Source organism: Alligator mississippiensis, chromosome 1 (assembly GCF_030867095.1).
Source record: "Alligator mississippiensis isolate rAllMis1 chromosome 1, rAllMis1, whole genome shotgun sequence".
Lineage (NCBI taxonomy): Eukaryota > Metazoa > Chordata > Crocodylia > Alligatoridae > Alligator > Alligator mississippiensis.
Window position 1 is genome coordinate 72,931,749 of NC_081824.1, and position 26,451 is coordinate 72,958,199.

General features: G+C 39.7%; 1 protein-coding gene across 4 annotated transcripts in view; it reads right to left on the bottom strand.

Annotated features, from left to right (window-relative positions):
- Positions 1-9,842: 9,842 nt before the first annotated feature.
- Positions 9,843-26,451, bottom strand: part of CEP162 (centrosomal protein 162) — a 77,297-nt gene continuing 60,688 nt past the window's right edge. For all 4 annotated transcript variants that reach the window (XM_019496858.2, XM_019496856.2, XM_019496857.2 and 1 more), the window contains 10 exons: positions 26,201-26,306; positions 25,403-25,529; positions 24,724-24,887; positions 23,059-23,163; positions 19,616-19,840; positions 18,079-18,737; positions 17,167-17,308; positions 16,389-16,487; positions 14,611-14,745; positions 9,843-11,612 (listed from right to left, as the gene is read on the bottom strand). In XM_019496858.2, coding sequence (XP_019352403.1) covers positions 11,394-11,612; positions 14,611-14,745; positions 16,389-16,487; positions 17,167-17,308; positions 18,079-18,737; positions 19,616-19,840; positions 23,059-23,163; positions 24,724-24,887; positions 25,403-25,529; positions 26,201-26,306 — 1,981 coding nt within the window. In that variant the 3' untranslated portion in view covers positions 9,843-11,393. The remainder of the gene's footprint in view (positions 11,613-14,610; positions 14,746-16,388; positions 16,488-17,166; positions 17,309-18,078; positions 18,738-19,615; positions 19,841-23,058; positions 23,164-24,723; positions 24,888-25,402; positions 25,530-26,200; positions 26,307-26,451) is intronic.

Genomic DNA, 26,451 nt, shown 5'->3' on the forward strand with positions numbered 1-26,451 from the left:
GATTACTTGTTGTTGTTTGTGCTTTTAGTCAGGAAAAGCAACACATGCCTGCACAGCAGTTGCAGCAGTAGTGCGGACCTGTGCTAACTTGTTTGATAACTTTGCAGAACCATTCACTTGCCTACTTGCACCAAATTGAGGAGACTTGATTGGAACATTTTTAACCGTTTTAAAAACACTAGAAAGTCCAGGGGAACACTTACCCCCCCAGGAATTGCATATGGTTCTTAGCTGGTGTGTAGTACTAAGATTTACTGTCAGAGTTGTAGAGCTCTACAGGATTGGAAGAAGTCTAAGAAAAAGATAGGTGAAGTACATGTTTAATTTTATCCATAATGGGGGGGTGAGGAGGAAGGAATGGTGGTGTCTTGGCAGTGGGAGACTGCAAAAAGTTGCCTAAAGCTCCTGCTTTACATGCATGTTTTGCAGCACCCAACTTCTAGGTACCCAGCTGCTTTGAGGAATTTTACTAATGATGCAGGTTGGGAAGTTGAGAAATTCCCTGTCCAGATACCTCCCTCACACTGTGATCAAGTCATCTTCCATCCTTCTCTTGGGCATATTAACAAATTCAACTCCCAAAGCCTTGGAGTAGGAGCTCTAACTTCTGCCACCTCAATCATCCTTTTCACATACCGCTGTTTTACTTCCTGAATGTATTTACCCTCAACCTTCACTGGTGTGCTAAAGGTGTGCTCTCCAGCCAGTGTGTAATAGCGGGGCTGCTGCTCTGAGGCAATTTGGATCACTGCCAACATGCCCTCTCCCTCCTAAAAGAATAGAGGTCGTTGGTTAAGCTGTTAGCCTAAGCATGGCAGCCTGTTTGAAGAGCTTGCCCTGGGAGCAGCATTAAAGAGCCACTATTTTGTGGGAAGTGTCCAGCAACTTGCTGCCTTGGGGAGAGGAAAGAGCGGGCATTGCAGGATGAGCGAGAACAGGGGCAGCAAACAGGTCAATTTGCAGGCCCCTTCTTTGAAGAGGAGCCTTTAAGGTAAGTTCTTTACTTTAAATAAGAGTAACTAACCTACATATATTTGGCGCACACAGTTAAAACACTGCAGTTAGACCAATACTTAAACCCCTTGTTCAACTAGAGTCCAGAGCAGGTGGGGAGCTCTAAGGAGTTCGTCTGGAAACTTTCACCAGCTTACAGGAGAGTATTATTAGGGAGGGTCTGCTTAGAAAGAGGGTTAGGAAGAGAAGGTTGGCAGATTTAAGGTCCAGGGAGATGGCTGGAAGACTCCTATGCCAGAACCACTGCCAGCTCTTCCTCTGCTTGCACCTGAGGCATCAGTCTAAGCAGGACTGCTCACTATTGAGGCTTCCACCTTGATCTTGGCTTGGTGCTGTGGAGTCTGTGGCTTGTGGGTTCCTTCCAGTGACAGTTGGGTGGGAGAGTGCCTGTGCTATAAGCAATACCTCCTAATGGTGTCCCTCAGGGAGTAGGCAAGAGAGTTACAGGAGGAGGTGGCAAGGCTCTGAAGCATCCTTCACTATGAGGACTTTATTGATTCAGGGCAAATATAGTGCTCATCTTTAATAAAGGGAAGAAGGAGGATTTGGAGAACTACAACCCAGTCAGCCTCACTTCAGTCACTAGAAAAAGTGTGCAGTAGGTCCTCAAGGAATCCATTTCTAAGCACATGGAGAAGGTGATTAGGAACAGTCATCATGGATTCTCCAAGAGCAACTCATGCCTGACTAACTTGATTGCCTTCAATGAGATGACTGGCTCTGTCAATGGGGGCAGACCAGTGGATGCGATACCAAAAGCCTTGCTAAAGTCCACGTACATGGTCTCCCACAACATACTTCCTTTGCTTGCTTGCAAGAATGGGTTGGATGAATGGACTGTAAGGTTGGTAGCTGGCTGGATCATTAGGCTCGGAGGATAGTAGTCAATGGCTTGATGTCTAGTTGGCAGCCAGTATCAACTGGAGCGTCCCAGGGCTCGGTCCTGGGGCTGGTTTTGTTCAGTGTTTTCTTCAGTGACCTGGAAGATGGTATGGAGTGCATCCTCAGCAAGCTTGCAGATGACACCATGCTGGGGTGAGTAGTAGATGGAAGTGGAGGGTATATCTACAATTCAGACTTCAAGAAATCAGAGGATTAGCCAAAAGGAATCTCAAGCTTCAGTAAGAACAAATGCAAAGTCTTGCGCTGGTACAGATTAGGGACTGACTGGTTAAGCAGTAGCTCTGCAGAAAAGGACCTGTGAGGATTACAGTGCATGTGATAAGCTGAATGTGAGCCAACTGTGCGCCCTTGTTGAGAAGGAAGGTAACAGCATACTGGACTGCATTAGTAGGAGTGTTGCTAGCAGAATGAGGGAAGTGATTTATTTCTCTTTGGCATTGGTGAAGCCACATCTGGAGTACTGTGTGTCCAGTTTTGCCCCTCCCCCTCTACCCCCCTCAAGGATGTGGATGAATTGGAGGCAGTCCAGTGGCAGGCAACAAAAATGGTGAGGGGGCTGGAGCATGTGACTTCTGAGGAGTGGCTGAGGTGGGCTTATTTAGTTTGGAGAAGAGAAGACTGAGGAAGGATTTAATAGCAGCCTTCAACTACTTGAAGGGTGGTTACAGAGAGGCTAGAACTAGACTGTTTTCACTGGGGCAGATAACAAGGAGTAATGGGCTCAAGTTGCAGCAAAGAATGCTTTTAGGTTGGATATCAGGAAAAACTTTCTCTCTAGGATAGTAGTAGAAAACTGGAACAGGTTACCCAGAGATTATGCAATCTCCATCCTTGGAGGGTTTTAAGACCTGATTAGATGAAGTCTTAGCTGGGATCATATAGCTGGATGGTCCTGTTTTTGAGTAGGGGGTTGGACTAGATCAGTGTTTCTCAACCCGTGGGTCACAACCCGAAACAGGTTGAAAAAATATATTAAAGGGTCATTGGTAAACTTTTAAAGATGGGTTGACAAACTTTAAAAAATGGATTCTCCTTTATAGGGGAAGAACATGGAAAACTATGGCTCTTCCCTTGCAGGCTGGCTGAGTTATAGCCTCAAGGGGTGCTTGCCTCCCTCCCCTGCTCACCACACACCCACCCCCTTCTCCATACATTGGGGGGCTGGAGCTAGGGGGAAGTGGGTTGGGAGTGAAGGGCACTGTGGGACTTGCCATCACTATGTACAAATAGGTTCTGATGCAAAAAAGGTTGAGAATCACTGGACTAGATGACCTCCTGAGGTTCTTTCCAGCCCTCATTTTCCACGGTTTGATTTCTGTGCTGGGGAAATAAGAGACCAGATATAATGCTACCTGTAGCTGGATACATGTTGCATGTGACACTACAAGACACCACTATAGAGAGAATCTTGTTTCCATTTTGATACCATTATAGAGAACATACATGCACCTCTATCCCCCTCAACTCTTGTAGAATCTGCCTGCTGCCTTTCACATTGCCTTTGGAAACAGAAGCACAATACTTTTGTTCCTGTATTTGGTGGGAAAAATATGGGTAAAGTAACTTTATAGCGGAAGAGAATAGAAGCAAACACCAAGCTGTCATAAAATGTTCATCTCATTACTAAATGGATGGTTGGCAGACATTCAAATATATCCATGATGGGTGGGGTGTAAGCACTTGACGTATGGTGATGTGAATAAAAATGGAATCATGCGCTAAATGTTGAGCAGATGGGCAGCATGTGCCTTAGCATTACATTCAAACGTTTTGACCTCAACACAGCTCTGTCAGTCATAGAGAAGTAGGACTGGAAGGGACTTCCAGAGGTAAACTAGTCCAACCTTTTGGCTGAGGCAGGATCATCCCTATCTAAGCCATAGCCCAACAACCATAATCTACATAAGACTATTGTTAACCCTGATACACTGACCTAACATGCTAACCTGTGACAGGTAAAGCAAGGGAACCACAACAGCCAATGTCCTGCTTCTGTAAGGTGATGTCAATATATGCTCAAGAGGTTCTGGCTTGAGAGCTACACCCCTGCTACAGAGGGAGGCAACCCCCCCCACAGTCTGTACCAGTCTGACCATAGGGTAAGATTCCTTCCTGACTCTAAATATAGTGATCAGTCTGACTGAGCAGAGGGTCAAGATCCTCTAGCCAGGAGCCTCCAGCTTTGCTCCTAGCTTGAGAATTGGCACACCCCAGTTTAAAACCCCAGCCTTATCTGTAGCTGGCACCCAATGCTTCTGGGGAGGCTTAAAAACACCCTGACATGTATAGGAGAAAAAAAGGAGCACAGGGGGGGAGAGCAGGAGCAACTTGTGAAACCCAGAAGCATAGAAAATACTCATGGTAGAAGGCACAGATAGCTACATACAGCGGCTGTCCAACCTCCTCTTGAACATCTCTAGTGATGGGGAGTCCATAACTTCCCTAGGCAGTCTATTCCATTGCCTCGCTAGTTTAACAGCAAAGAACTTTTTCCAGATATCCAATCTAAACTTACTTTGCTGCAGCTTCAAGCCATTGGTCCATGCATCTTCTGCAGCAAGAGAGAAAAGGCAATTTCCCTCTTCTTTATGGCATCCCTTCAAGTATTAGAAGACTATCAGTCTCTTAAGCAATTTTTCTGCAAGCTGAACATGCTTAGCTCCTTCACCATCTCCTCATGTGCCTATGTCAGCATCCAAATTGTTAATAAACATGTTGAATGGCACCAGGCCGAGAACAGTCCCCTGTGGGACTCCTGCCATTCTGACAGACCTGTTAATAATTACCCTTTGCTTGTGGCTATTCAGTTATCCATCTGCCTTGTAATAGGTTTATCCAGCCTACATTTCTCTAATTTGTTCATGAGAAGGTTGTATGGGACCTTGTCAAAAGCCTTGCTGAAGTCCAGCTGCACTGTATCCACAGCATTCCTTTTATGCACCTAAGTAGTTACTTTGTCAAAGAGGGAGATCAGGTTTGTTTGACACAACCTATTTTTTCATAAATCTATGCTGGCTGCTTGCAATCAGCCCTTCCTCCTCTGGCTGCTTGTAAATGGCCTTCCTTAGGATATGCTCCAGTAACTTCCCAGTTATTGAGGTGAGGCTAACAAGTCTGTAATTCTCCAGGTTCTTGTCTCTTAAAGAGGTGTGCTACATTGGCCCTCTTCCAGTCATTTGGTATCTGGCCGATCTCCCATGACTTCATGACGATCACTGCTGAGGACTCTGGGCTCTCTTCTGCCAGTTCCTTCAGAGCCCTAAGATGAAGCTCATCTGGCCCTGCTGATTTTGAATTCATTCAGACCCAACAAAAGACAGCTGACCCTCCCTCAGCCTGCCCCCTTCCTTATCTAGATAATTTCTATTGGGTATCTGGCAGCTGTCCACCTCTACTCCTCTCTACTTTATAGTTTTATTCCTGCTGGTCACTTTTGCTTTGAAACATCAACATTTCTACTTTCATCCTCCAGTGCCTCCATTCACCATGTATTGATTGTATTAGCAATTATTAGGTAGGAGGAGCTTATGTTGTCTGTCTCAAATTTTGATTAAACAAACACAACAGATCATGAATAGGGAACTTTGAAAAATATCTTCTCAGTACATGATACAGCAAAATAATTATGGGATTTTTTAGATCTTTTATAGAAATTGTTCTCTACCTGCGATGTCTTAGGTGTGTATTGACAACATTTTTATAGAAGCAGGACACTGGCTGCTGTGGTTCCCCTGCTTTACCAGTGGCAGGTTAGGGTGTTAGGTCTATGTTGTGTCAGGGTTGATGGCAGTCTTATGTAGAGTTTAGATTATGGTTCATATGGGGTGGTTTGGATAGGGATGATCCTGTCTCAGGCAGTGAGTTGGACTAGATGACTTCTGGAGGTCCCTTCCAGCCCTACTTCCGTGATTTATGGTAGAAGAGGGTATGCTGGCTATCTCAACAAATGGCTACAACACCAGGTACAATTAGAAAGATGATCAATCAGTACAATCATTAAGCTAAGAACAAGTAAAAGTATCCCTCAGTTCTTAGCAAAGGGAAGACTAATTACATCTTGCATTTCTGCTCAATGGTAAATATTTAAAAGCGTAAAGGGACCCTGAGAAGTTAATGGCTGCATACAGACATTCATTTCTACTGCAAGAAATGTCTTCCAGTAGAAAAATAGCCTGGGAGCCAAATCGTACAAATGTTCCTCTGGCCCCTTGGCTGGAGAACTTGACAGGCAAGCTGTCTAGCCAGGGAGCAGTAAAGGGCTTCCCCGCAAGTCAACCCTGCCCTTGGGGGAGTCCATTCCTTAACAGCCTAGCGAGGGGCAGGCTGTCAGGTGACGGTTGGCACTTGAAAAGCAGCAACGGCCACAGAAAGCTGGCAGGGCTGCCACTGTGTGCCGCCCCCCCCCCCCCCCCCCCCGGAGAATGCCTGCCATCCTGCCAATCAGCTGACTGGCAGGAAGTGGGGCATTGTCCCATGGAGAACAGCTCCCTGCCCCTCCCTCTTGCACTCCTTTGGGGTGACCCAGAGGCATGCATTGAGAGGAGAAAGCATTCAGTCACTGTGACAAGGCTACAGGAGCATTGTGCACCAGCCTACCTTGCCCCCTGCGTGTCAAAAGCAGGGACTGCTTGGCAGGGAGTGGTGGTTGCTGCTCCCCTTATTGCCCAGTTCACAGGGAACTGGGAGCATGGGGATGGGACCTCCCCCTGCACCTTCTCTAGATCAGGGTCACACCAGCTTCACTTCTGGTCTACAGGAAGCATTAAACCCAGGGCAAAATACAGATGTTCAGTCTCCAGGGAGCAATTTAACCCCAGTTGTTCCAGGGTTATTCTTCTCCCAGAGCAGTCATTGTTGCATTTTAACCACCATCCACAGAATCATTGAGCAGTATCAGACCTAGCAGCACTGAAGAATATGACCTACCACAATCTACTTTTTGGATACGTTTTTCCTCAGAGGAAGGTTTAAAACAAGGCACTCTAACTTTAGGGGAATGATTTACTGAACAAGGACTTATACATATACAATTATGTGGGAATAATATGTATGGAGGGCTTAATCCATCTATCTGTAATGCTTTTGCAACACTCTGATCGGCTGCTGAAACAATCATAATGCTTACTGAAACAACCGTGACAGCAGGGACAGAGAAGATGGAGGGGGAAGAGGGTGAGGCCTGCATCACTGCCCCCCAGCCCTGCTCCTTGGAGGCAGCAGCGGCATGAGGTGCTGGTGGAGGGGGATGGTGGGGATAGAGTGCTGCCATGATAGTGGAGATTGGAGTGAGAGGGCTGGCCTTGCTGCCCCCCACCCCGCTCTGTCCCTGCCATCATGGCAGTGCTCTGCTGTTCCACTCCCGTCCCCGCTGTTTCCCCCAGCCTTGGAGGCGGAGTGCTGGTGGAGGAGAAGGGAGAGAACAGTGGGGATACTGTCCCTGCTGTTATGGCAGTGCTCCATTTTCCCGGGGGGGTAGCGCACGGCCAGGTGGGGAGTGGCCACAGCATGGGGCAGTGCGGGCTGCCGCGTGCAAGCTTCCCCCCTACCTCCTCCACTCTGGGGAGGTGGCAGTGTTGTGGGGTGGTGGGTGGTGGTGCTCTGTCCCTACCCCCCTCTCCCCATCATTCTTGACAGGCAACTCGGTAGTAATTTATAATTTCTATAATGGCCAACCTTCCTTTGTCTTTGAAAAACAATGAGGGGCAAAACCAGAACACTTCTCCAAGTACTATCATGCCCTTTCCCTTATTCCTTTCCTTCTCTGCCCCATCTGAATTGATGTTAACTAAATTGAGAGCGAGCCTTATTTCTCCATTGTTTGTACATAAAATTGATTTTTTTTTTTTATTAAAGACAAACCAACAAAACCCTGAAAAGAAATCTGGTGTATTTCTGTGCTTGTCTTGATGTCAGTTGCCTTGCACCAATGTGATCAGGTGATGGTGGGGTGTCATGAGCTGCATCCTCTCTTCCCCTGCTCCTGCTGCCCCAGGCTGTAATGCTCTCCCTTGCTCCCTGCAGTGTGGAGGCTGTCTCAGACCGCAGGGCTGCCTATTTCCACCAGGCAGAAAGTGGCATGTTTGAGCTAACATTTCTGAGCTTGTAACTGCAACACACACTACTGGAAAACTTATCCACGCTCAGTAAAACACAGCTCTATGCAATGAAATGAACAATCCTTCTAGTCTTAAGCATATGAGTAGGGAAGGCAATCTGAAAACCCCACAGCTGTTTGTGCTTTTGTTTTCTTTGACATACTGTATTTAGGCACAGCTTCCATAACAAGACTGTCTACTGTTTTGTTTTTTTTTTCTGTTTTGCTGCCTACTCTATTCTTCTGTGCTACAGCTTCTATCTCTTGAAACACTTCATGAGCATTCATGAAATTCTGATCTAGGTCAGTGAGTCATCACCAGGAAAGCTGTTTTCTGTCTTTTCTAAAGGTTCCAAATATATATGAGTAACTTGGTCAGTAATATTTTAACGTAATGTATAACATGGAAAATTCTCTAGAGCTTGGGGAATGGCTGACAATATAAGAATGCTTATTAAACGCATGTAAAGTCTGGAAAACAGGGAGCATTTTTAAGAATCTGTGCATCCATTTACAATAATAAACAGTGGAGAATATACTTCTACATCATTAGTACAGCTTTATTGTATTTCCTGTAGAAGTATTTCGGTGTGGGTTTCTAATGGTACTGAAAGAAGAAAAGAATTCTACAGAAAATACCATCCTTGTGAACAAGTTTGTAATGGATGAAAATCTTTTTTGCTTATGTAAGAAGATAGATAGGTGGAAGAAAAGCTCAACAATGAAGATACTGAATTACTTATTTGACAGACCACACTAAGGCCACTTTCAAAAGATTTTACAGTAAAAGCCAAAAAGCTGTGTGTGTGTGTTTTTAAATCTGCCTTTCCCCCTGCTGATTCCCCAGAAAATTATAACAAATAACTATGACTGATTTCCCCTCCCTTGCATAAAGTCCACATTTTAACTTAGCTGTTGAAGCTAAACTCTTAAATATGTGGTATTCTATAAAACAATAACTTCATTCTGTCACCCTAGCTGTTCCTAGTTATTTGAAAGTTATGATATCACTGGTAAGTGCTCTGGATGTAACTTCAACTGCTGTATGTGACATTGTTGTACCCTACTTTATCAGGTGTCAAGTTCTTTCCCTTTTCCATATCCAAATACGTGGTTCTTTCAGTGAATGTGTATTCAGATAAATACATGCAAAAATTAGACATGTGTTTTTATAGTGTAAGGTAAACAACATATACAGGGGAATATTCTCAAAAAATATTAATTATAAAATTTGATTCCTGCCAACAAGAGAAAAGCCTTTGTCTAGAACTACGCAAGATGAATTCAAATGTCTGAGAACTCTCATTTGTGTTAAGGGCCTGGTTAAAAGTAACATTAAAATACATCTCTTGATGAATAAGGAAGTAGGGGAGTAAACTGCTAGTCTTGAAGAAACAAGGGCTTCCAGCTGCAGGATGAGAAGGAATATACTTCAGGCAAAATCCTAAACTGTCCTGCTCCTGGTCACCTCTTCCCAGCAAACCTGCTTTCTAAACACTAAGCGCACTGAACTTCCACAGGTCAAACCAATTCTGCAGCACTTCAGTATAATTATACAAGGGCTTCTGATAGCATAGTCCAATTATATTAAAAAAACTCAAAACGCTTCATTTCTTTTATGTATTTGAAAAACATTGTATATAGTTGTAATATGTATATAAGATTATCCTTCTAAGGATATAAATATGCCTTTATATTGCAACTTAGCAAAAAGAGCAAACTCATAGTGTAACTGAAACATTTATCCACACTGTAAAATGGTTGTATTATCATCATTGCAAAATAATACATTGCTTTTATGGCAAATGTCTATAAAGAAAACAAGGGTAGATTGAAATTATCTGCTTTTTAGTATTTCATTTGCAAACATAATGATGACAACTTGCAGATTAAAAAAATACATTTACTCTGTTAATATTTTACATACAAATTTTCATAGCCTTATTTACACAAGCACATATTAAAACTTTTAGGTTGTTCCTGGAAAAACAACACTTTTTTTTTAGAAAAATTAAACATTAAAAATAGTAAAAAACATCTGAACATGAGGTATCCAATGTGATAACTGTTTTGATCCCAACCTTATCACAGCTTTACACATACAACTGCAAATATTTACATAACGTGTATATTTTTATAGATACATTCTTTGCATAGCATGCATGTATGTTAAAGAGCAAATATTATACTATTCATTAACTATGGACATTCAAATTGGTTTCAGTTTAAACCTACACAATGCAAATTGGTAGATAATCTATTCTTATATTAATCACAAACATACTGTCACATGCCCACACAATCTAACAAAAGATGTTTTCACTGTTGGTCCCTACAAAAAGATTCTGAGATGTGTATGTTTTGAGGAAGAGGTATGAATTAAATTATTCTAATTAAATTATTCTAACTTTGCTCTGTTCATCATCAATAATCAAATGTAAACAAAATACATTTTAACATAGGATTACCACAAGGCATTTCAATTTGTAGGAAACACCCCCAAATTGAAAGAAAGCTCTTCCAATTCTGGGGTAATTCCTGTTGTAAAGAGAAGATCTTTCCTTCTTTAAAGCATTTGGAGAAATTAAAAGGGCCCCAAAAAGGGAGAGGGGTGAATACCATATGAAAAGGGAGATGAGATGTTAGAAACATACAATGCAGATCTTATACCCTTCAAAATTTATACAGCTGATACTGCTGGGTTTAGCTATTTTGTTTTACAAAGGTCATATTAGGTAGATTTCTCAGAGGAATCTGATGCAAGGGAATCAATGCAACTGAGCAATCTAGAAAGCAAACTATGCAACATGACCTACATTATACACATCAAAATATTCAGTCAAGTTCCACAATATTTGCAATAATTCCTCATATGAATAAACCCAAATTATCTAATTCAAATGACTTAAATGTTTTACGATTCTTTCTGACACCACACAACTTCACTGCTTACTGATAAAGAAAATACAAGACTGGTCTGTTGTTCAGTGAAAACTCATCTTTAGGCAAACAGTTGAAAATGAGCTGACAATAATAGGGAGACTACACATCTTGTTTTGGCTGAGACAGTCCCATTTTGTACACCTGTCCCAGATGTCCTGTCAGTTTGGTCAATGAAGCTCGTGTCCCATGAGATAAATGGGACAGGTGTTTAACACTGGACATATCCCTCCTGCCCCACTAATCCTGGAGTTCTGGATGCTCAGCCGAGCGTGTTAGGGAGTGAGGTCCGGGGGAACAGTGCTTCATTTTGAGACCAGGGAAATCCAGTTACTCAAGTACCTGTAGTTACAAATAATGCACCTCTGGTTGTTTTCAGTAGTCTTTCCTACCCCCAACTGTCTAGATTAAAATTCTGCTTCTCTGATGAACTATTACCCATTCACAACTTCCAATAACTTCCTGGTATGTTTAACCCACTGGAAATAGGTGCTGGAATAATAACTCCTTGTTTCTGTAATTCCCGTAGAACATCCAGTATTGAATCTAATTCCACTCGAAATTTCTCCAGCTCCTGATTCTTTATTTGAGCAAGTTTCCTCCATTTCTCAATCTCCTGGATTTGCTGTGCTTCAGCAACATGCTGTGTCTGTTGCACCACCTGAAATTTATAAGCACACCTGTTCAGTATCACATTGATTCAGAGCTATCAATTCACTGAACATTCCTCCTTAGTCGATACAGCCCTTTTCCCAAAACACACCCCCTCTTTACTATATACATATACTTTAGTAAAGGTTTTTATGTTGATTTCCAAAGTCTAATACTAGAGGGGACTTTTTCTACCAGGGCACATCTACATGTGCAATTAATGCACCTGAATTTTCTGCACTGAAAATTCAGGCTCATTAAAGTGCTCTCTGGTGCATGTCTACATGTGCACCCCCATCAGGAGCAAATCAAGCCTGATAGGAGGCAGCTGCCCAGCAGCTGGGACAGCTCTCCCTGCCCAGTGGAGATTGGGACAAGTCCCAGTCTCCCTATGGTTGGGAGGCAGCTGCCTGGCAGCCAGGACAGCTCTTCCACTCTTGTGGAGATTAAGACAGGTCCCAATCTCCACGTGGCTGGGAAGCAGTGACCCGCAGAGCCAGGACAGCTCTCCCTGCCCCCTGTGGCTCCCTGCTGCCTAGACTGACTGGGAGCAATTTGTTCCCAGTCAGCATCTACACGTGCGTTACGGCACATTAGTTAATGCATTGTTTTTCTAGTACATGCACATACAGGCACCAGAAAATGGCACATTGGACTAATATACTGCACAGTAATTGCTGCACTCATGTAGATGGTGACGCTTTACTGTGCATTAGATTAGATGTACCTGGTAAGTATCTAATAATTCAAACTATATCAGATCTCTAAGTCTTTTTTAAAACTTGCCATTTAAAAATACAGATTTATTGAGTTAACAATAGTGTACAAGAAAAACAAGCCACATCTGGATTGTCTTCATGGCACAGAGTTTCTGTGGTGGACCTATGCTTTGTAATAACTATGTAATCTCTATCTATTGCTCTGTAAGCATACTACATTGACAGTACCCTACAGCTGTTGCAGATATGAATCTGAATGAATTTTCATGTGATGCAAATCCTAGTCCCTCTAAATGCCAAAGAGCTAAATTAAACATGTTTATGTCGCATGAAATAAAAATCTGTCATTATTGAATATCACAGCATAATATTTTATTTAGGAATATATTGTGTAAAGGAAAGTCATTAGTTTTTTTTTTTAATTTATTTCCTAAGGCTTAAAGGGACTTCTTGCAATTCCTAAAGCAAAATCACCAAAAAACAAAAACTACATATCTAAATGAAAATTACTTAGTGCTACTGCTATTAGTGTTGACACAAAAATCCCTTACAATAATACAGACCAGAACACTGGAGTTATACCAGAGAGTCTGACACTGTAGTTTAGATAACAAAAAATACTAAATGTTAATCGAATCAAAGCATCAACCCACAACCACCTCAGTTAAGAAGTTTTTCAGAGCTTTAAAAGAAAAGGAAAAAAATTCTCACACCGGCAGTGGGAGGGAGTGGGATAAAAAGAAAGACAAAAATGTTAATTTACTGGTTTTGATTTTGAAAAATTGACAGCACAGTAAAGTGGAAACTGCATGTCAACAGCATTGAAGATATAAACATGGATATAGTACAGATCTGATTGATAGGATATAGTAATTTTCTTTTTTAAAAGAATCTAAGTGGCAAGTTTTATTTTCTATGGCATTAAGGAGCTTTTGTGGAATGAGTAACACTCTTTTGTGTAGGACAAAGCACTTACTTAGGGGCTGGTGTTACCCAGTAGAATAAACTCCCAGATAAAAAACCATCATTAAGAACAGTCACAAAGTTTCTACTCCCAAGATACTTTCTTGACTTTACTTCTGTTGTTTCAAAAAACAACACAGTACTCATTAGCAACCCAAAAACCAACCCAAAATTTTACTGGAAAAAAGAATTATTTTCCTGGGACAGGATGAGAAAGAACAAACCACATATGAAAGATGCCAGTCACATCATTTCAGTAGCATGGTGTTACTGGAAGATGCTCATACATTAGAGGGATTAGTGTGATAAAAAAGAAATCTTAAGAATTGCAGGGGGGGGGGAACAATCAGAAGCTAGTCTCTGGATATAAAAATATCAATCCTTAGTAAAAAGGATTACCGTATTTTCGTGCATATAGCCCCCCCCCCCCCACAGGTATAAACCACACCCATGTATTCCCCGCAGCGGCGTATACACAGGGAAGCGGCACAGTCTGGCCCGCCCCTAACAGTGGTGCAGCCCGGCTCGCCCTGGCCCCGGCCCTTGCAGCAGCAGCGGCACAGCCCGGCCTGCCCGGGCCCAGCAGGGAGGTGGCGCAGCCCACCCCAGCCCCGGTGGCGGCGCAGCCTGGCCCCTGCGGCAGTGGCGGCGCAGCCTGGCTCCCGCGGTGGCGCAGCCTGGCCCCTGCAGCGGCGGCACAGCCCAGCCTGCCTGGGCCCGCACCCCCATATAGCTCGCACCCATCCATTTTTTTTGTAAAATCGCATATACCCTGCGGGATATATGCGCGAAAATGCGGTACTAAGAATACAAGGCTAAAACATCATATACAAGCCATAGGAATCAACAACAAATTAAAGGTTTTAGCACTATTTTTAAAACTGAGGCTTATCTTCATTTTTTAAACAGAATTGTTAATAAGGTACAACCAGCTAAACAATCATGAGACAAACCTACATATAAGCAAATATTGGATTATACAACTAAGACAAAGATAGTAATTACAATGTAGCTATACATAAAAATACTAATTCAGATTTTCAAAATACTCATAGCCTTTTTCTGTGTCCATAAACTGCAATTTGACACATATTTAGAGTTCCAAGTGACAATAAATATCTCATTTACAATCAAATGTACAAGAATGGTAATTGACCCTACTACTAATTTTGGGTGTAAGATTTATTTGTACTAGTGAGCACCAAATGGAATAAAAGCAGCTCATTACACTTGCCCAGATTATTTCGTATTACACTGTAGGTATCAAATATTCTTGATTAATGATGTCAAACTACATAACAAGCTACAATATTTGATATTTTTTACCTGCTGTAGTTCTTGTTCTCTTTGGTCATGTCTGGTCTCCATATGCTTGATTTTTCTTTCTAGGCACAAGAAGCGTTTCATTTCAGGACTCTGGCTCTCCTTAGCTTCTCTCAAGTCTTTTAGTAATTTTGCCATCTAAAATTGAGATATTTATTATTTACATTGAAGTACCGCTCACTATGCTAGCCAATGTATTTCTGGGTCTGCACACACACAGCAGCAACGGATGTTTCACTATACCAGCAATCAGACTGCTTTCTCTACTCATATGCTTAAGTGCTATAAGTGAGTGGTATAAGCCTGCTCTTAGAGTATAAAGGTGAGAAGAACCTCTTATTACTTAACTTCCTTCATGCTGGAGAGCCTTTCCCTCTAGTGAAGGATGGAAGTATCTTTCTTTCAGAATCAATGAGTACACACAATTTCTGTCTCCTTAGCTCAACTAGCCCTTGCTGGCCAGGAACCACAGAAAACCTGTTCCTAACAAACAGTTATTTCCAAAACAGGATTCTGTGAATGAGTCTGTTAATGGAAATAGTTCTCAGGAGTAACTGTGAAGTGGTGGGACCATATTAGAAACACAAACATGGATTTCTGAACTTCTAACTACAATAAGGTCTGTCTTTCTGCCACTTCTGCTACAAACTACAAGCCAAAAAGAAAGATAAATTAAAAAGTGCAAAGATTTTTAATCTTGCACGCCTACATTTAGACACAAAAGCCCATTCACATAAACACCCTAGTTGAAACTGCAGAGGTTCAACAGCTGTAAATGGAAATGGCCTAATTTTTAAGAACCTAGAGGGTTTTAGACGCTTATTTTTCAGAAGTGAAGTTTGTCAATGCTCTCTTAGGTGTCTTCTTATTGAACAATGAGAGAAATTAGAGATGAAAATGCCCTATGATGTAGTCCAGTTCACCAAGCCAAGGTATGATTAGAGAGACATACTAGATAATGTATCTTGGGACAATGACATTTCATTTTCCTATTGTATTTTTAAACCACAGTGAAATGTTGTTACTGTAGTTAAACCACAATGACAACAACAACAAAAATGGAAAGTAGGAACAGCATCTTTATAAAATATAAAGATGCTTTATTATAAGAGCTTTAAATATAAGAGCTTATTACTTCTTTTGTATACTAAAATAATGTACAAGACATGGCTTTACATCAGTTTTCAGATAACGATTACATATCAATATATAAAAAGCCTCAGTGAAGCTCATTCCAAAGACTAAATTGAGAAGAGTTTAGGGGAAAAGATAGTATTAGCATGTAATGCTTGACTACAACCTACTCTGGTTTTAAAAACTTAATTTTGTTAGAAGCAGAGTTAAAACTAGACTGGGTTTTTATAGGCAGCTTTCATTTTACTGTACTTACTGATTCTAAGATAAGATTTTCCCCCTCCCATTTGACATAGGGAAAAAAGTCCCAGAGGCAGAGCACGGTTAGGCATGGGCCAGAGTAAGAAGTGGGAGGAGGCAAGTTGTTTGACCTCTCCACACCGCCTTGCCTCCCTGCAGCAGTGGGGCGGGGAGAGGGAGATGAATTAAAGATGACCCCCAATAATTAGATTCTATACATGGAAACTTATAACAAATGTATACATTTTCCGTGTATAGAATCTAGTTATTAGAGGCTGTCTTACATTCAGGGTCGTCTTAGTTTCAAGTAAATATGGTATATTGTTGGAACCTTAAAAAAAAGGTCTGATTTCTTGCATTATCTTTGGATAGCTAAAAAACTCCACAAACTATTTATATACTCTTACCTCCTTCTGTAAGATTTCCTCTCGCATCTGTGAAACTACTAAGGCTTCTTGATCCCTCTGTAGCTCTTTAACTTGTTCTTGGAGATGTTTTATTAGGATCTAAGGAATATTGATATAGATTGTCATTAATATAATCCCTTTGAACAGTTATTTAAAAACCTTCAAAATGAAAGAGAAACATTTCTTGAATCTTAGTAAGAACTGTATTGTACTTTATACTAAAAAGCAAGTGATGTAATACCAGTATTCTAGGTGTATCTGATTTATACATAAATAGTGCTACTTTTAAGCTGCTTGAGTTCTGTTGAATAGAATAATAATGAAAAGTAAATATATAATGATATTATCAGAGTTTAAAAACAATATCTAGTTTGAGAAAAAAAAGTTATCAATATCCAACCTAAGGTAATTACAAGTATACAAATATATAACTCTCCCTCTACTGACAGAAATATCAGCTAAGGATATTTTTGAAAGAATACGGTCCATTTTAATTGAAAATGGTCAATACAGGAAACCCTCACTATTCGTGGGTTCGGCATTTGTGAATGCCAAACCCACTTCTTAAATACACTTAAAGGAGCTCCTCAAGAGTTCTGTGCTTGCCACTGTCGCGCTTCCGCTGTTGCCAGATCAGCTGGGATACAAGAACATATCCCCCCGCAAATGGCGAGGGTTGCCTTTATTTATAGTCATTTAGAAGCTAAACAGTTTAAAACAGTCATTAAAAAAATCTGACGTGCATTAGAAACAAATATGTTTAATATTTGTATTTTACCTCTTGGGTTGAAATTTTGCTATTTAGTTTTGCTAGTTTAGAAGTGGAATGCTCCATTGCATGCTGGCAAAGAATTTTCTCTACTTCTCTCTGGTGGGATGCTTTAAGAGCTGTGATGTATTCAGCCATCTCTTCTTTTATCCTAGAAAAAGAAATATTACATGCATGCACAGTTCTATACTTACGCACTTAAAACATCAAATAAGTTACGGGCTTTGTATCTTCCAAATTTCTCAGGCACACCTTGTGTTAAGTGACAACAACTGCAGTGACATAATTACTCTTGATATACTCACAAATTTGATAACTGCATTTTTGCGGGCTATTATCATTACTCCCATGGCATGCATACAATTTTGAAGGTCTAGGTCAGAAATATCAATGATGCGCAGTAAGATGAAACAACAAAAAGGCATCTAAGTGTGTAACAATTTATTTTAAAAACATCATTCTTACTCAAAACCATTGCAAATTGAACTAGTGTAGGTATGTCTGAAAGCACTGAAGTGGTAGCATGCTCCATAAAATATTGAGGTCCTTTTAGAATCTTGTTCCTAAGTGAAGGCAAAGTAAGGAAGCGGTCTGAAGGAAGCACACTGATGCCTTGATATAAGGAAATAGCTTATATTATTGTGGTCCACTCAACTGCAGCAATCCTATTGTTTCATTTTTTGATCAAAAATGCCAGTTAATGCCAAAAGAAGAGGCAACATTAGCAATCCTTGTATTCTTGTCCACAGATGGACAGAAGCCACCAATCAAGTTCAGCAAAACTGCTAAATAATTTTCTCACTGCTAACATGAGCTATATTCATAGATGTATGTGGACTAGTTGTTAGAAGGCACTGTTTTATTACTAATACCTAGGTCCTGTTAGCCACAGCATCTTAAAAACACATGTTAAACACTTACCTGCGCACATTATTTTCGGAATAAGCCAGTGCTGCTTGAGACTTCACTTGCTCCTGCTTCATTTCTAGAGACAATCTTTCAAGCTCATCTTTCAACTTTGCATTTTCTTGCAGAACTTCTGAAATATGGGGATCAGCAAAGGTATGTGGTTGATATATTTTTTCATCGAGAGTGTTGGGAAAAGGTTCATGGTTGCTAGATTTCCTTTTATCTGTTGCTGAAGTATCCTTCTGTAAAATCTCTGTGGACTTTTCACTGTTGTCAGCTTTGTCATTTGAATTCTGATCACACAGCATCCTCCTTCTCTCTCTCTGAAGCTTCTCCACCGTTTTTGTAAGGTCCTGTATTTCTTTACTTTTGGTGACCAGTTCTTGATTTAATTTTACCAACCTGGCTTTTGCACTAGCTTGTTCCACCTGGTTCTCTAAATGTTTATCACCTCTTTCACTTTTCAGTTTTAATTGGGAGTTTTGATCTTTAAGATTTTCAATTTCTGTTTGAAGATTTTTTATAGTGATCTGATAGGTCTCTCTTTCATTGTTAAGTTCTTGCTCAAGTGTTATAAAACCGCATTTGTTGTCATGCAATTTCTGGGGTTCATTCATCAACTTCGAAGCAAGTAATTTTTCAAGCTCTATAAGTCTTTGCTCATACTGAAGCTAGAAGAAAGGCAATTTACAGAACTGGATTTATCACTCCTTTTTTGGTGCAAGTTAAGATGAAGTTAACACATCAAAATAAATATAAATATATAAAACATGATATTTTCAACACTTCAGAAAATGGTCATAAACTATTAGATTAACAAAATTACTACCTACAACAAAGGGAATAGCTTTGAAACAGCAAACTTTTCTTAATCATTGCTCTAATCTTCAGCTTCTGAGTAGCTTTTGTTCTAGCAACTTCTATGCTTGTCCTGGTTCCTGCTCCTGCCTTTGACTTGTTTCTAGGTTTTAGTTTTTAATTTTCTATGCAGATCTGTTTCCTGATCCTGGTTTGGTTTACTGTTGTTCTATATTTGTGAATTATTCTTTTAACATAATAACTAGACTTAATATCTAGCAAAATATCACTTAACTAAATGCTTTTCTTAGCACACTTATGCAGGGTAGGGTGTGGGATATAGGCTTCAACTTAACACATAAAAACAAAATGATTTTGTAGTCTACTATCCTGTGTTTTTCAACTTATGAATATAGCTAGATAAATGAGGATCTGCAGAATCAAATCTTTTCCCTTCAGGTATGAAAAGATATTTAATGGGTCCTGAGAAATTTCCTCTGCAAATTTATTCCTTCTCTGGAAATTAAGAGGTTTTTACATTTCAAATGCACAACAAGCTTAAAACTTGGGTCCTGAAACTACAGGGTTTTTCTTTAAATCTCATCTTTATCTTCATCCTGCAATACTGTAATCTCAAAACCAGAATCTAATATCTAACACACCATGAAAAAAACTTAACTCCACTACTTATAAAATAAGCTACTCCTCAGCATGAATAAAAGAATCCACATGTGACTCTTAGCTTAGCTACCTTTATTTTTTGAAATTGTTGTTCCATAGCACGGAGACTTTTCTTAGCTTCCTCATCTTTCCCCTCTAACTCTGTTTCTAACTTTTTTATTCTTCTTTCTAGAAAATCAATTGTATTGGTCTTAGCTGAAACATCAACTTCTTCAGAGGCTGCTGCAGCAGCATATATTAAAGCAGGCAATGAATTTGGATGCCTTCTCTTCAGAATCCCTTCCATTTCCTTAATCTGTCAAAAAGAAAGTTATCTAAAGTTAGGCACAAATAATGAGCAGGCCTTTATTACAACACAAATATACTGTACTAAAGATGGCTAATGGCTTGCTGTAAATGAATTAATGTGAAATCCACTAAAGTTCTGTTAGAAAGGTAGAACTAAACATTAAAAGGGAGCTTTTGGTGTAAAGGCATCAAGAGTGAATTTTCAACTTTTATGAATCTGTGCTTGAAGGAAAAGGCTCCAGGATAAATTTGCATCTAAAACAAATTAAGAGCTACATTTTTTTAATTTGGATTCTGATTTTTAAATCTCATTTCTTATTTTATTAACGTTAATTTTACTTAGCTAAAAAATGGCACTTAGCTTAAAGAATATTTCTAAAGCAGGACAGAAGGGCTTTGGTCAGAATATTTCAAAGTAAAAAAATGTATTTACAGTAAGACATCAATTATTCACAATAATTGTCACCATAATTTCAGATAATTAATTTTTCTAGATGATTGTACCTTTCAATAGTATATTGTACAGCAAACATTTAAAAACAAGAAGAAATAAACATATGATATCATATAATGTTTTAAAATCTCAAAGCACTAGTAAACAAACAATGCTGTGTTGTCTTACTGACAAGCAAAATCCAATTACAGGCTGATAGTTTTATTGTTAAACAGCCTTCCCACTAACTGACTTCCCAGATAACTGACTCTCTTACTCTACATGCACACCTCCTGGAAGAAAGGCTTGTTTGTTTAGGAATCTTATTTTAACTTCCATAATAAGCACTGGTGTCGTTCTAATGCTTTAAACTCAAACTACATATTTTACTATGATGATGTTACATTTTAAATGCCAGGGGCAAGGATTTTTTGGGGTGATGTCTTTTATTTGACCCACTGCATAGCTGGGATAAAGACAAGCTTATGAAAGCAAAGTGTTTTTCTTCATTCTTGCCTAATTTAATCTCAACTCTGAAGTTAGTTCAATAATAAAAAAAAATACATCGAAGAGTGGAATAGAAACTAACAATAGCTACCATGGAGAGGGCTGAAGTGTTTAATGCTTTTTATACTTCATCCACACCAAAAGGTCAATTGTTATATGACAAGCAGAATTAACATCAAGGATAAAAGTGGAGGTGAAGAATCTCAGCCTTCAGTAGGGAAAAAATAAGTTAGAGATTACTTAAGACAAGTTATATATTTTCAAATCAGCAACTTGATAAGGGTCAGCTGAGTTCATTCAAGGCTGCGGTAATTGCAGAGTCACTGGTTAATTGGTTATGATATTTGTGAAGATCAGGTAAACCTTAGAAGGCTGAAATGGGCAAATATATAGCTCAGTGAAAGAAAGAAATAAAAAGGGAATCCAGCAAATTACAGACCAACCTGTCTAAAATATTTGGTGAAATACAATTAATTTGTAAGCACCAAAAAGCAGCATATATTTGTCAAGTGTAAACCATGCTAACCAGCCAGATTTCTTTCAGTGCCAGACTACTGATGGGGAAGAGAAGTGGATGTCATATACCTAGATTTCAGCAAAGCTTTTGCCAGTTTTTTCTTCTGTCATTTTCATAAGGAAGCTAAGACAGTGTATTATATATGACCCTATTATAATATGGGTCCATAACTTTTAATTACTTTAGATTATTGTATTGAGAGAACAGTCATCAACAGGTCAATGTCATATTGGGAGGAGAAATTAAGTGGGGTCCCTAGTAGTTTCTCCTGGATCCTATATTATTTACCATCATCATTAAAGACTTGGAAGAAGGAATCTGCATATGACACTAAGCCGGGTGGGGTTTAGAGGGCAAGATTAGGATTTAGAATGATTTTGATAAATTGAAGAAATGTTCTGAAATACTGTATTTACTCAGATACAAGACGACCCCCCCCCAATAACTAGGTTCTATATATGGAACATTTATAAATTTCTTATCATTTCTAGGGGTAAAATCTAATGATTGGAGTGATGTCTTGAATTCATCCCCCTCCCACTGCTACAAGGAAATTAGTGGCTTGGGAGCAGGGAGGGGGAAAAGGGGTATGCACAGGGAAGGTGGACCAGGAAAAGCCCTGCGCAGCCCTGGCCCCAGCCCCCCCCTGCCCCGCACAGATCCAGGGGCACATGCCACCTCCATGTCCTCCCGGATGAGCAGCAGTGGAAGCTGCCAGATGAGTGGGTAAGTGCCGCACCAGCAGCTCCCAGAGGAGCAGTGACAGGAGTTGCCCCTCCCCCAGACAAGCCACAGCTCCATCCCGTGCCTGCCCCACCCGGGCAGCACTTGCCGCAGCCTCTGCCCCCAGCCCCACTTCTCCCTCACCATAGGGGCCTTGATCTGCTCCCCCACACCTCTTCCCTCCTCCCACCCCCTCCCCTTCCACCACATCAGACTTAACAGCTGCATGCAGCTCTCCAAGCTGTCACACTGTGCTCCTCCCTGCCTATGCACTGCGCTGCGACTGCGCGCACACACAGGCATTTATTGGCCAAATTATCTGCCACATCAGGCCGATTTCCGATACAATCAGTTTTCTTTATATCAGTACCGATCTGATATCGGACCAATGTATTGGTGCACCTCTAATACATTGAAAATAATTCTTAATTATTCGCATGTCTAAAGCACTAGAACAGATTATCTAAAAGGATAGTGGCATCTCTATCACTGAGAGTTTCTTAAAGGGTAAATTAGACAAAAACGTTTTTTGGGATGATTTAGTTGGCAAAACAGAGCAGGAGGTTGTGACTAGGTGATCCCTTATGTCCCTTCCAGTCTTGCTTTTCTATGACTCTAGAAAGAGAGAGCGCTTTATTTTAATGTATACTATTTACATAAAAATATGTTAAAGGGCCAGAAACAATACAAAATAGTTGTGGCTTCTTAGTTTCCTCTGTTTTCTTCATCTCCTGTTCGACTTTAAAACTTATACTTGATCCTACATGATCTCATAATATTTTCATATCCAAATTGTTCTCATAAACCCAATGAGTAACCCAATAAAATTATTACTTCACTGCAGATCCCAGAACAAAATATCTTGTTTGTGAAAGAGAAAACATTCACATACAGAATTTGTATTTAAAATTACACAGATAAAATTAAAACTTGTTAAAATACACAGAAACACTCTTAATAGATTAACTAGTATTTATAGCACTAAGATAAAATGATTAATTTATCAAGGGATATTTCCAATAAGATCTCATAATATATTATCTACCTGTCGCTCGAGATCTTGAATTCTTTTAGCATCTGCTGCCCTGTCCTTCCAACGTTTCTTCTGTTGCACAGACCGATTCCCAGCTTCTGTTGTGAGCTTCTCAACCTACTCACCAAAAGGCAAAGTAAATAAATTAATTTTACTAGCTCAGTGGAAAAAAAGACTCAATATGTCAAATGGAAGTGTTCTAATTCTGAACAGTATTAATATACTCACTTCAATCCTAGTTATTAACATGGCTCATAGACAGCTGTAAGTCTAATGGCCAGAATCTTAAACAGAGTTTAAGTCAGGGAAAAGGGAGATGTTTTCCAGCTGCAAATGTCCATCAGGCAGTTCCCCTGAAAGATTATGAACTCTCTGCTGGCAAATCTGCATTAGATCTTAGCCCTTTGCCTGTCTCCCATTCTACTGGTATATAAGGGGATGTGACAGAGTGGAAAAACAGCATGGAACAGATGTGCGATACCTGTCATCCACTACCACAAGGTCAGGTAAGGGAAGAAGTGATCTTTTACCTTTGAGGTTAGTGAGTCAGTTTAAAGCTGCCTAATCTATACTCTTTAATACTAAAAGAAGTCCTAAATAGTATGTAGGCCAAGAATGGTCTTCAGATATGTGAGCAGGAACTGGCGACATTTTCTTCCCCCATAAAACAGGGCTCTGACAGAATAAAAATCTGTATATAAAAAGACTCAAGCTTGTATCAATAAATAGGATCCTACATAATGTAACTGGTTTGTTAGACGAATGATGGAAGGGGTCCATCTATAATATCTCTAGTAGACATCATTTTAGAAATGAGGGTAGTAATATTGTGTAGAGTTTATTTTTTTGATACATAAGACAACCCATCCAAATAAGATAGCAATATATGGAATGCTTTACAAAATCTGAAACCTTAATTTCCCTTGTGGAAAACTAAACTAAACATTTTGCCTTCACCATGAGCTGTTGAAAAACCACTTCTCAAATATGTCACTTTGAGCCCTCTCCATTCACTGGTTCTTTGCAAACTTTTGCCTACTTTTGGCTCTTAACAACATACCTTCTTTTTTTCCCCTAAATGTTTCCATAAGCAGTGACATATCACTGGCATATGAATTAAGACGCACTGAAATAAACGGGGCAGTTCCCATTTCAAAACTAATGTTTTGGGATCCCTGGACTGGTTTTATTTGATTCTGATTTAGAAGATTTTAATGTCAATCATAAACAAGTGGAAGCCTGCTCTCTTACCTTACCTAAAGTCACAAAGAGTTTCTAGAAAATAATTAAAAAGCTTGGTAACTCCCACTGTAAAGAAACATTACTTTAATCACTGCTTTGTACCTTCATAGGTTCATAGACCTTAAAACTATTAGTGTAACAATGTAACTGGCATCCTTACTCAACAGCTTTGCATGTCTTAAAGAACCATCAACTGAGGATTACGATTAGAAATGCCACTTGAAATGTCTAATGCAACAAATGTTATACTCTGGTGCATTTAAGGAATGCCCACGCTATTAGGGTCTCTGTATTTAGTTTGAAGATTATGACATTTTCAACATACCGCATTTTGGAAATATTGCATATACTGAAAAAAATAGATACATTTTACTCATTTTCTTTGTACCTACAAATAAGAACTTATTTATAAAATAAATCTAGAACTGCGATCACCTGTAGTTTTAATTTCTCAATTTCTTCTTTTGCATTTTTAAGACGTGCTGCATCTTTATCCAAAAGGTCTTGATTTTCTGCATACCACTGCAACCTCTTTTTCAAATTACTAATTTCTTGTTTGTATGATTCTTCCATAATCTTTATCTCATAATTCTTCTCGCCTATAAAGTAAAAAAATTAATTTAATCTCCTGTTAGGGATCTAAGATCAGAACAATCAGATTTACCCTCCTCACTTGCACTGACTTCAGAGTTTAAAAGTGTGACAACATTTAGTTTTAAAATGTAACTACACTTTAAATGGATTCCTTCAAATCTTTTAGTTTTTAATTTGCAACAAGTATTTATATTGGCTAGTAAAAAAAAAAATATTCAGGTACTGAAATGCCTGAACTGGTGGTCTTGGAATTGAAGCGTATTTTTTTTTTGAGGAACAAGTTAGACAGAACATCTATCAATAATAGTCTAGTTATAGTTGACTCTGTCTTCCTGCAGAGGGGTTGACTAGTTGATCTCTTCAGATTCCTTTCAGTCCTACATCTCTATTATTCTAATATGGGATTTCTAAGAGCTCCTGTAATACATGTAACAAGGGGATATACATTATGTTTTATACGTTTATTTAGAAAAACAGAAGTGTTGATTAGATTTATAAACTACACAAATGAGTTCTTTACCTGAAGCAGAAAAAAACTGTGTTCTTGCCAGATCTCTTTCTCTTTTCATTTGTCCCAAATCTACTTCAAGGGCTTGTTTGTCTTGTTTAAGCCGTTTTATCTCTTCCAGCAGTTTGGTTTCTTCTTTCTTAAGTTTTTAGACAAAACATTGAAAGCAATTTTTGTAAATCTCCTTGGTGACTTGCAATTATTTTCACAGACCATGTTAGGACACCAACCAAAGAATCAGCAGTGATGACAGTGGCTAAGAACAGTGGCTCCCAGTGCTGCCACAGACCGTGGCCCTGAGTGCTACATCAGGCGCACAAGGCAGTGCATGCTGGGTCAGATGGAGGCAGCGCAGGTTCCTGGGGGCCCGATCCTTTGCTAGCCCCTGTGCTGCCTCTGTCCAGTCCCAGTGTATGGGGCTGGACAGAGGCAGCACAGGGGCTAGCAAAGGCCATATAGAGCCCAATCCAGGTGGGCCGGCCTGATCTTGGCGTGTAAGGTCCGATTCAGCCCCATGCCACAATCTGGCCTGTGGGGCCAAAAGGTGAGCTCCACTAGCTAAGAACAACTTTCTTTCAATCAATTTCTTTCTTTGGGACCTAGTAAGAGTTCATTTGAGGATTCATTCACATTGTTTACAATATTTCAACACAACAAATATATAATAAATATTAAAAATGGTATAGCATTTTAACATAGGAAAACTATCAAACATGTGGTATGTGTTACTCAGTAAGTCCACAATAATGATAGTCCTATCTATTTTGCAAAAACAGGTCAACATTTTGAAAGCCATATGCTTCTATTTACCTGTGCTGCTCGAAGTTCTGAAATCAATTCTGAGAAACTTTGGTTTCTTACTGGCTCAGAATCCTGCACTAACTGTGACTGGAAGTTATTTTGATCCATCTTTTCTCTAATAATAAAAACAGAATGCTATTCAGTTTGGTACATTTTACACAACTTTCATGAGCATACTTAACAATTTCTATACAAGATGCTTATTCTTTCAAATTCCAGTAAAAAATAATGTCACCGGCTTTTTTTTTTAAATAAAAAAA